The sequence below is a fragment of the Erinaceus europaeus genome, unplaced genomic scaffold, assembly GCF_950295315.1.
Source record: "Erinaceus europaeus unplaced genomic scaffold, mEriEur2.1 scaffold_796, whole genome shotgun sequence".
In the NCBI taxonomy this organism is placed as follows: domain Eukaryota; kingdom Metazoa; phylum Chordata; class Mammalia; order Eulipotyphla; family Erinaceidae; genus Erinaceus; species Erinaceus europaeus.
The window spans coordinates 2,979-15,000 of NW_026647298.1; the positions used below are offsets into that span (position 1 = coordinate 2,979).

At 68.3% G+C, this 12,022-nt stretch overlaps 1 protein-coding gene across 1 annotated transcript in view; it reads left to right on the forward strand.

Annotated features, from left to right (window-relative positions):
* The first annotated feature begins 283 nt into the window (after positions 1-283).
* Positions 284-12,022, forward strand: part of PRKCG (protein kinase C gamma) — a 42,431-nt gene continuing 30,692 nt past the window's right edge. Inside the window, exons 1-3 of the mRNA XM_060183910.1 lie at positions 284-402; positions 9,080-9,211; positions 10,571-10,727. Of these exons, the coding sequence (XP_060039893.1) occupies positions 390-402; positions 9,080-9,211; positions 10,571-10,727 (302 nt within the window). The 5' untranslated portion in view covers positions 284-389. The remainder of the gene's footprint in view (positions 403-9,079; positions 9,212-10,570; positions 10,728-12,022) is intronic.

The following is a 12,022-nucleotide window of genomic DNA, read 5'->3' on the forward strand; positions in this document are numbered from 1 at the left end:
CAGGGCTGCAGGTGTCTCTCTGTCTCTCTCCTCTATCTCACCCCTTCCCTCTCAATTTCTCTCTGTCTCTACCCAATAAATAATAAATATATGAATTGATAAATTAAAAAATACAATCTATATTTTTACGAGAGAGGGAGCGAAGCCAGAACACTGCTCAGCCCGGCCCCTGCGGTGCGGGGGATCGAACCTGGGCGCTCGGCCTGCAAGGCCTGGGCTCTGGTGCCGAGCTGCGGAGCAGGAGGGCGGGGGAGGTTCCTAGCCCAAGGCCTGAGCCCCCGCTCCCCCAGGACCCCCGGAACAAGCACAAGTTCCGCCTGCACAGCTACAGCAGCCCCACCTTCTGCGACCACTGTGGCTCCCTGCTCTACGGGCTGGTGCACCAGGGCATGAAGTGCTCCTGTGAGTGGTGCGGGGGTGCCGGGGGGGGGGGGACCTGGGGCAGGTGCTGGGGGTCCTGGGGACCTGGGAGAGGTGCTGGGGGACCTGGGGCAGGTGCTGGGGTCCTGGAGTCCTGGGGGCATGTGCTGGGGTCCTGGATTCCTGGGGGGAGGTGCTGGGGTCCTGGAGTCCTGGGGGGAGGTGCTGGGGTCCTGGAGTCCTGGGGGGAGGTGCTGGGGTCCTGGAGTCCTGGGGCAGGTGCTGGGGTCCTGGAGTCCTGGGGGGAGGTGCTGGGGTCCTGGAGTCCTGGGGGGAGGTGCTGGGGGTCCTGGAGTCCTGCGGGCAGGTGCTGGGGTCCTGGAGTCCTGCGGGCAGGTGCTGGGGTCCTGGAGTCCTGGGGCAGGTGCTGGGGTCCTGGAGTCCTGGGACAGGTGCTGGGGTCCTGGAGTCCTGGGGGCAGGTGCTGGGGTCCTGGATTCCTGGGGGGAGGTGCTGGGGGTCCTGGAGTCCTGCGGGCAGGTGCTGGGGTCCTGGAGTCCTGGGGGGAGGTGCTGGGGTCCTGGGGACCTGGGGGAGGTGCTGGGGGTCCTGGGGTCCTGGGGGCAGGTGCTGGGGGACCTGGGGCAGGTGCTGGGGGTCCTGGGGACCTGGGGGAGGTGCTGGGGGACCTGGGGGAGGTGCTGGGGGTCCTGGAGTCCTGGGGGGAGGTGCTGGGGGTCCTGGAGTCCTGGGGGCAGGTGCTGGGGGTCCTGGAGTCCTGGGGGAGGTGCTGGGGTCCTGGAGTCCTGGGGCAGGTGCTGGGGTCCTGGAGTCCTGGGGGGAGGTGCTGGGGTCCTGGAGTCCTGGGGGGAGGTGCTGGGGTCCTGGAGTCCTGGGGGGAGGTGCTGGGGGTCCTGGAGTCCTGCGGGCAGGTGCTGGGGTCCTGGAGTCCTGGGGCAGGTGCTGGGGTCCTGGAGTCCTGGGGCAGGTGCTGGGGTCCTGGAGTCCTGGGGCAGGTGCTGGGGTCCTGGAGTCCTGGGGGCAGGTGCTGGGGTCCTGGATTCCTGGGGGGAGGTGCTGGGGGTCCTGGAGTCCTGCGGGCAGGTGCTGGGGTCCTGGAGTCCTGCGGGCAGGTGCTGGGGTCCTGGAGTCCTGGGGCAGGTGCTGGGGTCCTGGAGTCCTGGGGCAGGTGCTGGGGTCCTGGAGTCCTGGGGGCAGGTGCTGGGGTCCTGGATTCCTGGGGGGAGGTGCTGGGGGTCCTGGAGTCCTGCGGGCAGGTGCTGGGGTCCTGGAGTCCTGGGGGGAGGTGCTGGGGTCCTGGGGACCTGGGGGAGGTGCTGGGGGTCCTGGGGTCCTGGGGGCAGGTGCTGGGGGACCTGGGGCAGGTGCTGGGGGTCCTGGGGACCTGGGGGAGGTGCTGGGGGACCTGGGGGAGGTGCTGGGGGTCCTGGAGTCCTGGGGGGAGGTGCTGGGGGTCCTGGAGTCCTGGGGGCAGGTGCTGGGGGTCCTGGAGTCCTGGGGGAGGTGCTGGGGTCCTGGAGTCCTGGGGCAGGTGCTGGGGTCCTGGAGTCCTGGGGGGAGGTGCTGGGGTCCTGGAGTCCTGGGGGGAGGTGCTGGGGTCCTGGAGTCCTGGGGGGAGGTGCTGGGGGTCCTGGAGTCCTGCGGGCAGGTGCTGGGGTCCTGGAGTCCTGGGGCAGGTGCTGGGGTCCTGGAGTCCTGGGGCAGGTGCTGGGGTCCTGGAGTCCTGGGGCAGGTGCTGGGGTCCTGGAGTCCTGGGGGCAGGTGCTGGGGTCCTGGAGTCCTGGGGGGAGGTGCTGGGGGTCCTGGAGTCCTGCGGACAGGTGCTGGGGTCCTGGAGTCCTGCGGGCAGGTGCTGGGGTCCTGGAGTCCTGGGGCAGGTGCTGGGGTCCTGGAGTCCTGGGGCAGGTGCTGGGGTCCTGGAGTCCTGGGGGCAGGTGCTGGGGTCCTGGATTCCTGGGGGGAGGTGCTGGGGGTCCTGGAGTCCTGCGGGCAGGTGCTGGGGTCCTGGAGTCCTGGGGGGAGGTGCTGGGGTCCTGGGGACCTGGGGGAGGTGCTGGGGGTCCTGGGGTCCTGGGGGCAGGTGCTGGGGGACCTGGGGCAGGTGCTGGGGGTCCTGGGGACCTGGGGGAGGTGCTGGGGGACCTGGGGGAGGTGCTGGGGGTCCTGGAGTCCTGGGGGGAGGTGCTGGGGGTCCTGGAGTCCTGGGGGCAGGTGCTGGGGCTCCTGGAGTCCTGGGGGGAGGTGCTGGGGTCCTGGAGTCCTGGGGCAGGTGCTGGGGTCCTGGAGTCCTGGGGGGAGGTGCTGGGGTCCTGGAGTCCTGGGGGGAGGTGCTGGGGTCCTGGAGTCCTGGGGGGAGGTGCTGGGGGTCCTGGAGTCCTGCGGGCAGGTGCTGGGGTCCTGGAGTCCTGGGGCAGGTGCTGGGGTCCTGGAGTCCTGGGGCAGGTGCTGGGGTCCTGGAGTCCTGGGGCAGGTGCTGGGGTCCTGGAGTCCTGGGGGCAGGTGCTGGGGTCCTGGATTCCTGGGGGGAGGTGCTGGGGGTCCTGGAGTCCTGCGGGCAGGTGCTGGGGTCCTGGAGTCCTGGGGGGAGGTGCTGGGGTCCTGGGGACCTGGGGGAGGTGCTGGGGGTCCTGGGGTCCTGGGGGCAGGTGCTGGGGGACCTGGGGGAGGTGCTGGGGGTCCTGGGGACCTGGGGGAGGTGCTGGGGGACCTGGGGGAGGTGCTGGGGGTCCTGGAGTCCTGGGGGGAGGTGCTGGGGGTCCTGGAGTCCTGGGGGCAGGTGCTGGGGTCCTGGAGTCCTGGGGGGAGGTGCTGGGGTCCTGGGGTCCTGGGGGAGGTGCTGGGGGTCCTGGGGTCCTGGGGGCAGGTGCTGGGGGTCCTGGAGTCCTGGGGGCAGGTGCTGGGGTCCTGGGGCAGGTGCAGAGGGTCCTGGGGGGAGGTGGTGTCCTGGGGACCTGGGGGAGGTGCTGGGGGTCCTGGGGTCCTGGGGGGAGGTGCTGGGGGTTCTGGGGACCTGGAAGAGGTGCTGGGGGTCCTGGGGTCCTGGGATCCTGGGTGGAGGTGCTGGGTGTCCTGGGGTCCTGGGGGGAGGTGCTGGGGATCCTGGAGTCCTGGGGGAGGTGCTGGGGGTCCTGGAGTCCTGGGGGAGGTGCTGGGGGTCCTGGAGTCCTGGGGGCAGGTGCTGGGGTCCTGGGGACCTGGGGGGAGGTGCTGGGGGTCTTGGAGTCCTGGGGGAGGTGCTGGGGGTCCTGGAGTCCTGGGGGCAGGTGCTGGGGTCCTGGAGTCCTGGGGGAGGTGCTGGGGACCTGGGGGGAGGTGCTGGGGTCCCGGAGTCCTGGGGGAGGTGCTGGGGTCCTGGAGTCCTGGGGGAGGTGCTGGGGTCCTGGAGTCCTGGGGGGAGGTTCTGGGGGTCCTGGAGTCCTGGGGGAGGTGCTGGGGTCCTGGAGTCCTGGGGGGAGGTTCTGGGGGTCCTGGGGTCCTGGGGGCAGGTGCGGGGGGTCCTGGGGTCCTGGGGGGAGGTTGTGTCCTGGGGACCTGGGGCAGGTGCTGGGGGTCCTGGGGTCCTTGGGGAGGTGCTGGGGGTCCTGGGGTCCTGGGGGGAGGTGCTGGGGGACCTGGGGGAGGTGCTGGGGGTCCTGGTGTCCTGGGGTCCTGGGGGGAGGTGCTGGGGGACCTGGGGACCTGGGGGGATGTGCTGGGGGTCCTGGAGTCCTGGGGGGACATGCTGGGTGTCCTGGGGTCCTGGGGGAGGTGCTGGGTGTCCTGGGGTCCTGGGGGGAGGTTATAGGGGGTTCCTGGGGTCCTGGGGGTCCTGGGGTCTTGGGTGGAGGTGCTGGGGGTCCTGGGGTCCTGGGGAGAGGTGCTGGGGGTCCTGGGGTCTTGGGTGGAGGTGCTGGGTGTCCTGGGGTCCTGGGGGGAAGTGCTGGGGGTCCTGGGGTCCTGGGGGGAGGTGCTGGGGGTCCTGGGGGGAGGTGCTGGGTGTGGCCTAGCGTCCTGGGGGAGGTGCTGGGGTCCTGGGGGTCCTGGGGAGAGGTGCTGGGTGCTGTGGGTGGCCTAGGGTCCTAGAGGAGGTCCTGGGGGTCCTGGGGGGAGGTGGTGGGGGCGGCCTGGGAGGGTCCTTGGGGGCTTGGGGGGCTGTCTTGGAGGGTCCTGGGGGCTGTCTGGGAGGGTCCTTTAAGGCTGTCTGGGAAGGTCCTTTAGGGTTACCTGGGAGGTGTCGGGGTCTCTGGCGGGGTGGTCTCCAGGGGAAAGGTAACGGACCGGTTCTTTCTCGCTCGCGACGGGATGACACGAAGTAAAAGACATCGGGGAGACCTGCAGCGTGCTCAGATCTCAGACCTCAAGTCTAAGGTCTCAGGTCTCATTTATTAGCTGGTGGACATGAGTTAAATAAAAACCAAACAAAGGGAATTATTGAAATATGTCAGAAATCACAGGTTTCTAAAGATCGGCTTACCCCTATGGTAGGGGGCTGGTATGACAAGAATTGATGAGATACATAAAGGTCAAGATAATTAGTCTCCTGATGCAGGCATCTAATTACCCAGAGGCGTTTGAGGGGAGCAGAGGGGTTGAACCAGTTAAGGCGAGATAGACAGAAGATCAGCAAGGTTTGATGCAAATTGAGGACATCAAAGGACACTGCTAGGAGTGTGTGATAAGGTGTGTCCTCCTCTGTGAACTCTGAGTGAGTGAATCTTAAAGGAGGCGGCCATGTGGCCTGCAGTTACTGAGGAGAAGTACTGGGGTTTCTGTGGGCCTGAGAGCCAAGAAGGAAAGAACCAAGTCTGAGTTTCCCCCCTTTTGCTCACCTCGGTTGAGAGAGACTCACAAGAGGGGATCTTCTCAGATGGGGGGAGTTCTCCCTAAGCTCTATCAAGCTCACACATAGTCCCAACAGGGAGGGTTCTTGGGGGGCAGCCTGGGAGGGTCCTGAGGGGGTAGCCTGGGAATGTCCTGGGGGGCATCCTGGGGGTCCTGGGGGTCTGCCTGGGGGGTCCTGAAGGGCTGCCTTGGGGTACTGGGGGCAGCCTGGGGGGGTCTAGGGGGCTGCCTGGAAGGGTCCTGGGGGGCTTCCTGGGGTTTGTTGGGGGGCTGCCTAGGGGGTCCTGGGGACTGTCTGGGATGGTCTTTGGGGCCTGCCTGGGGGGTCCTGGGGGGCAGCCTGGGAGGGTCCTTTAGGACTACCTGGGTGGTCCTCAGGGGCTGCCTGGGAGGGTCCTGGGAGGCTACTGAATAGGGTCCTGGAGGGCAGCCTGGGGGTCCTGAGGCATCCTGAGGGATACTGGGGGGCTGCCTGGGTGGTCTTGGGAGGCAAACTGGGAGGGGTCCTGGGGGGTAGACTGGGAGGGTCCAGGAGGGCTGTCTGGGAGAGTTCTGGGGGTAATCCTGGTGGGGTCCTGAGGGGCTGCCTGGGAGGGTCCTGAGGGGCTGCCTGGGGGTCATTTAAGGATGCCTGGGAGGGTCTGGGGGCCAGCAGAGGAGGGTCCTGGGGGCTGCCTGGGAGGGTCCTGGGGAGCAGCTGGGAGGGTCCTGGGAGGGTCCTGGGTGCAGCTGGGAGGGTTCTGGGTGTTGTCTGGGAGGGTCCTGGGGGCCTACCTGGGAGGGTCGTGGGGGTTTGCCTTTGAGGGTCCTAGGGGGCTGCCTGGGAAGGTCCTGGGGGCCAGCTTTGGAGGGTCCTGGGGAGCTGCCTGGGAGGGTCCTGGGGGGTTTCCTGGAAGGGTCTTGGGGGGCTGCCTGGAAAGGTCTTGGGGGGCTTCCTGGGGGTTCTTTGGGGGCTGCCTGTGAGGGTCAGCGGGGGCATCCTTGGAGGTTCCTGGGGGGCTGCCGGGGAGTGTCCTGGGAGGCTGCCTGGATGGGTCCTGGGGGACATCCTGGGAGGGTCCTGGGGGGCATCCTGGGAGGGTCCTGGTGACATCCTGGGTGGGTGCTGGTGGCATCCGTGGAGGGTCCTTGGGGACAGCCTGGGATAGTACTGGGGGGGCTGCCTGGGAGGGTCTTGGGGGTCTGCCTGGGAGGGTCCTGGGGGGCTTCCTGGGAGGTTCCTGGGGGTTGCCTGGGAGGGTCCTGGGGGGCTGACTGGGAGGGTCGTGGGGGCTTCCTGAGTGGGTCCTGGTGGCTGTCTGGGACTGTCCTGGGGGGCTGCCTGGGAGGGTCCTGGGGGTCTGCCTGGGAGGGTCCTGGGGGGCTGCCTGGGAGGGTCCTGGGGGGCTGTCTGGGAGGGTCCTGGGCGGCTGCCTGGGAGGGTCCTGGTGGCATCCTGGGATGGTCCTTGGGGCAACCTGAGTTCGTCCTGGGGGGCGGCCTGGGAGGGTCCTGGGGGGCTGCCTGGGAGGGTCCTGGGGGGCTGCCTGGGAGGGTCCTGGGGGGCTGCCTGGGAGGGTCCTGGGGGGCTGTCTGGGAGGGTCCTGGTGGCATCCTGGGATGGTCCTTGGGGCAACCTGAATTCGTCCTGGGGGGCTGCCTGGGAGGGTCCGGGGGGACTGCCTGGGAGGGTCCTGGGGGTTTGTCTGGGAGGGTCCTGGTGGCATCCTGGGATGGTCCTTGGGGGCAACCTGAGTTCGTCCTGGGGGGCTGCCTGGGAGGGTCCTGGGCGGCTGTCTGGGAGGGTCCTGGTGGCATCCTGGGGTGGTCCTTGGGGGCAACCTGAGTTCGTCCTGGGGGGCTGCCTGGGAGGGTCCTGGGGGGCTGCCTGGGAGGGTCCTGGTGGCATCCTGGGATGGTCCTTGGGGGCAACCTGAGTTCATCCTGGGGGGCGGCCTGGGAGGGTCCTGGGGGGCTGTCTGGGAGGGTCCTGGTGGCATCCTGGGATGGTCCTTGGGGGCAACCTGAGTTCGTCCTGGGGGGCGGTCTGGGAGGGTCCTGGGGGGCTGCCTGGGAGGGTCCTGGGGGGCTGCCTGGGAGGGTCCTGGGGGGCTGCCTGGGAGGGTCCTGTGCGGCTGTCTGGGAGGGTCCTGGTGGCATCCTGGGATGGTCCTTGGGGACAACCTGAGTTCATCCTGGGGGGCTGCCTGGGAGGGTCCTGGGGGACTGCCTGGGAGGGTCCTGGGGGGCTGCTTGGGAGGGTCCTGGGCGGCTGTCTGGGAGGATCCTGGTGGCATCCTGGGGTGGTCCTTGGGGGCAACCTGAGTTCGTCCTGGGGGGCGGTCTGGGAGGGTCCTGGGGGGCTGCCTGGGAGGGTCCTGGGGGGCTGTCTGGGAAGGTCCTGGTGGCATCCTGGGGTGGTCCTTGGGAGCAACCTGAGTTCGTCCTGGGGGGCGGTCTGGGAGGGTCCTGGGGGGCTGCCTGGGAGGGTCCTGGGGGGCTGTCTGGGAAGGTCCTGGTGGCATCCTGGGGTGGTCCTTGGGAGCAACCTGAGTTCGTCCTGGGGGGCGGCCTGGGAGGGTCCTGGGGGGCTGCCTGGGAGGGTGCTGGGGGGCTGCCTGGGAGGGTCCTGGGGGACTGTCTGGGAAGGTCCTGGTGGCATCCTGGGGTGGACCTTGGGAGCAACCTGAGTTCGTCCTGGGGGGCTGCCTGGGAGGGTCCTGTGGGGCTGCCTGGGAGGGTCCTGGGGGGCTGCCTGGGAGGGTCCTGGGGGGCTGCCTGGGAGGGTCCCGGGGGTTTGTCTGGGAGGGTCCTGGTGGCATCCTGGGATGGTCCTTGGGGGCAACCTGAGTTCGTCCTGGGGGGCTGCCTGGGAGGGTCCTGAGGGGCTGCCTGGGGGTCATTTAAGGATGCCTGGGAGGGTCTGGGGGCCAGCAGAGGAGGGTCCTGGGGGCTGCCTGGGAGGGTTCTGGGGAGCAGCTGGGAGGGTCCTGGGAGGGTCCTGGGTGCAGCTGGGAGGGTTCTGGGTGTTGCCTGGGAGGGTCCTGGGGGCCTACCTGGGAGGGTCGTGGGGGTTTGCCTTGGAGGGTCCTAGGGGGCTGCCTGGGTGGGTCCTGAGGGGCTGCCTGGGTGGGACCTGGGGGGCATCCTGGGAGGTTCCTGTGGGGCTGCCTGGGAAGGTCCTGGGGGCCAGCTTTGGAGGGTCCTGGGGAGCTGCCTGGGAGGGTCCTGGGGGGTTTCCTGGAAGGGTCTTGGGGGGCTGCCTGGGAAGGTCTTGGGGGGCTTCCTGGGGGTTCTTTGGGGGCTGCCTGTGAGGGTCAGCGGGGGCATCCTTGGAGGTTCCTGGGGGGCTGCCGGGGAGTGTCCTGGGAGGCTGCCTGGGTGGGTCCTGGGGGACATCCTGGGAGGGTCCTGGGGGGCATCCTGGGAGGGTCCTGGTGACATCCTGGGTGGGTGCTGGTGGCATCCGTGGAGGGTCCTTGGGGACAGCCTGGGATAGTACTGGGGGGACTGCCTGGGAGGGTCCTGGGGGGCTTCCTGGGAGGTTCCTGGGGGTTGCCTGGGAGGGTCCTGGGGAGCTGACTGGGAGGGTCGTGGGGGCTTCCTGAGTGGGTCCTGGTGGCTGTCTGGGACTGTCCTGGGGGGATGCCTGGGAGGGTCCTGGGGGGCTTCCTGGGATGGTCTGGTGGACGGTCTGGGAGGGTCCTGGGGGGCTGCCTGGGAGGGTCCTGGGGGGCTGCCTGGGAGGGTCCTGGGCGGCTGCCTTGGAGGGTCCTGGTGGCATCCTGGGATGGTCCTTGGGGGCAACCTGAGTTCGTCCTGGGGGGCGGCCTGGGAGGGTCCTGGGAGTGGCCTGGGGTTCCTTGGGGGTAGCCTGCAGCCCGCCCCGCGCCCGCAGGCTGCGAGATGAACGTGCACCGGCGCTGCGTGCGCAGCGTGCCCTCCCTGTGCGGCGTGGACCACACCGAGCGCCGCGGGCGGCTGCAGCTGGAGATCCGCGCGCCCACCTCCGACGAGATTCACGTCACCGGTGAGGCACCGCCCCCCCCCGCCCCGGGCCAATGGCATTCGCCCGCCGCTCTTACACAGGTGGCCACGCCTCTTCAGAACGTTGGACCAATTGAATTCACCTGCGCGCTGGGAAAGCCACGCCCCTCTAGAAGCCACGCCCACCACCTCCGCACCCACGTTGACCACGCCCCCTCCAGCTGCCTCTTGCCCTTTTTTTTTTTAAAGTATTTATTTTATTTTTGAAAGAGATGCAGAGAGAGAGACAGGAACACCAGAGCACTGCACAGCACTGGCTTATTGTGGTGCAGGCCTCAGAGCCTCAGGCATGAGTCTCTGCATAACTATTATGCTATCTACCTCCACCCTGCCCATTTTTAAAACCTTTTTTAAAACCTTTTTTTATTTATCCTTATTGGATAGAGACAGTAATCGAGAGCGGAGGGAGAGGTAGAGAGGGAGAGATACAGAGAGACACCTGCAGCCCTGCTCCACAGCCCCTGAAATTTTCCCCCTGCAGGTGGGGAGCGGGGGCTTGAAGCTGGGTCCTTGCGCACTGTGGTGTGTGTGCTCAACCAGGTGTACCACTGCCCGGCCCCCTATTATTGTTATTTATTTATTTTCAAATACTTATTCCCTTTTGTTGCCCTTGTTGTTTGATTGTTGTAGTTATTGGTGTCGTTGTTGTTGGACAGGACAGAGAGAAATGGAGAGAGGAGGGGAAGACAGAGAGGGGGAGAGAAAGACAGACACCTGCAGACCTGCTTCACCACCTGTGAAGCGATTCCTCTGCAGGTGGGGAGTCGAACCAGGATGCTTATGCCGGTCCTTGTGCTTTGCACCACGTGCGCTTAACCCGCTGTGCTACCACCGGATTCCCCGTTGTTATTTTTATAAAACATTGCCTTCCTTAGCTCCAGCTTGTGGTGGTGCCAGGGACTGAACTTTGGACCTCAGACCCTCAGATATGAAAGTCTTGTGTAACCACTGAGCTGTCTCCCAGTTGATGGGGGTGAGGAGACTGCAGGACTTCAGCACCTCTGAGAGACAGAGAGACAGAGAGACGCACAGCCGGGAGCTGCCTCCAGTGCACAGCCCCTTTGCCCGAGGCACAGGGTTCCGGTCCTCAGACCCGGCGTGCAGGTCCTTGAGAGGCAGGGATGGGAGAAGGCCCAGGTCAGCGGGAGCCTGTGCACCACTGTGGCACGGCCTGGGTGCCTGCCCTCTGGGCCTGGGAGACCCCGCGCCGGGTCCCCAGGTAACTGGTGGGGTGACTTCACGCCCCGTCTTCTGGGAGAGACGGGGCAGACGGTGGAACTGGCTGGCGGGGAGGCCGGGGTTCTCTTCCCGGGCTTCAGTGGCCTCCTCCACCTCCCCTCAGTCGGTGAGGCCCGGAACCTCATCCCCATGGACCCCAACGGGCTGTCCGACCCTTACGTGAAGCTGAAGCTCATCCCGGACCCCCGGAACCTGACCAAGCAGAAGACCCGCACGGTGAAGGCCACGCTGAACCCCGTGTGGAACGAGGCCTTTGCGTTGTGAGTCTGGGGGCAGCCTGGGAGGTCGGGCCTGCGGGCACCTGCTGGGCAGCTTGGGAGGACGGGCCTGCGGGCACCTCCTGGGCAGCTTGGGAGGACGGGCCTGTGGGCAGCTGGTGGGCAGCCTGGGAGGTCGGGCCTGCGGGCAGCTGCTGGGCAGCCTGGGAGGACGGGCCTGTGGGCAGCTGGTGGGCAGCCTGGGAGGTCGGGCCTGTGGGCAGCTGGTGGGCAGCCTGGGAGGTCGGGCCTGTGGGCAGCTGGTGGGCAGCCTGGGAGGTCGGGCCTGTGGGCAGCTGGTGGGCAGCCTGGGAGGTCGGGCCTGCGGGCAGCTGCTGGGCAGCCTGGGAGGACGGGCCTGTGGGCAGCTGGTGGGCAGCCTGGGAGGTCGGGCCTGTGGGCAGCTGGTGGGCAGCCTGGGAGGTCGGGCCTGTGGGCAGGTGGTGGGCAGCCTGGGAGGACGGGCCTGTGGGCAGCTGGTGGGGTAGCCTGGGAGGTTGGGCCTGTGGGCAGCTGGTGGGGTAGCCTGGGAGGTCGGGCCTGCGGGCAGCTGGTGGGGTAGCCTGGGAGGTCGGGCCTGTGGGCAGCTGGTGGGCAGCCTGGGAGGACGGGCCTGTGGGCAGCTGGTGGGCAGCCTGGGAGGACGGGCCTGCGGGCAGCTGGTGGGCAGCCTGGGAGGACGGGCCTGCGGGCAGCTGCTGGGCAGCCTGGGAGGACGGGCCTGTGGGCAGCTGGTGGGCAGCCTGGGAGGTCGGGCCTGTGGGCAGCTGGTGGGGTAGCCTGGGAGGACGGGCCTGTGGGCAGGTGGTGGGCAGCCTGGGAGGTCGGGCCTGCGGGCAGCTGGTGGGGTAGCCTGGGAGGTCGGGCCTGTGGGCAGGTGGTGGGCAGCCTGGGAGGTCGGGCCTGTGGGCAGCTGGTGGGGTAGCCTGGGAGGACGGGCCTGCGGGCAGCTGGTGGGCAGCCTGGGAGGACGGGCCTGCGGGCACCTGGTGGGCAGCCTGGGAGGTCGGGCCTGTGGGCAGCTGGTGGGGTAGCCTGGGAGGACGGGCCTGTGGGCAGGTGGTGGGCAGCCTGGGAGGTCGGGCCTGTGGGCAGCTGGTGGGGTAGCCTGGGAGGACGGGCCTGCGGGCAGCTGGTGGGCAGCCTGGGAGGTCGGGCCTGTGGGCAGCTGGTGGGCAGCCTGGGAGGTCGGGCCTGTGGGCAGCTGGTGGGGTAGCCTGGGAGGACGGGCCTGCGGGCAGCTGGTGGGGTAGCCTGGGAGGACGGGCCTGTGGGCAGCTGGTGGGCAGCCTGGGAGG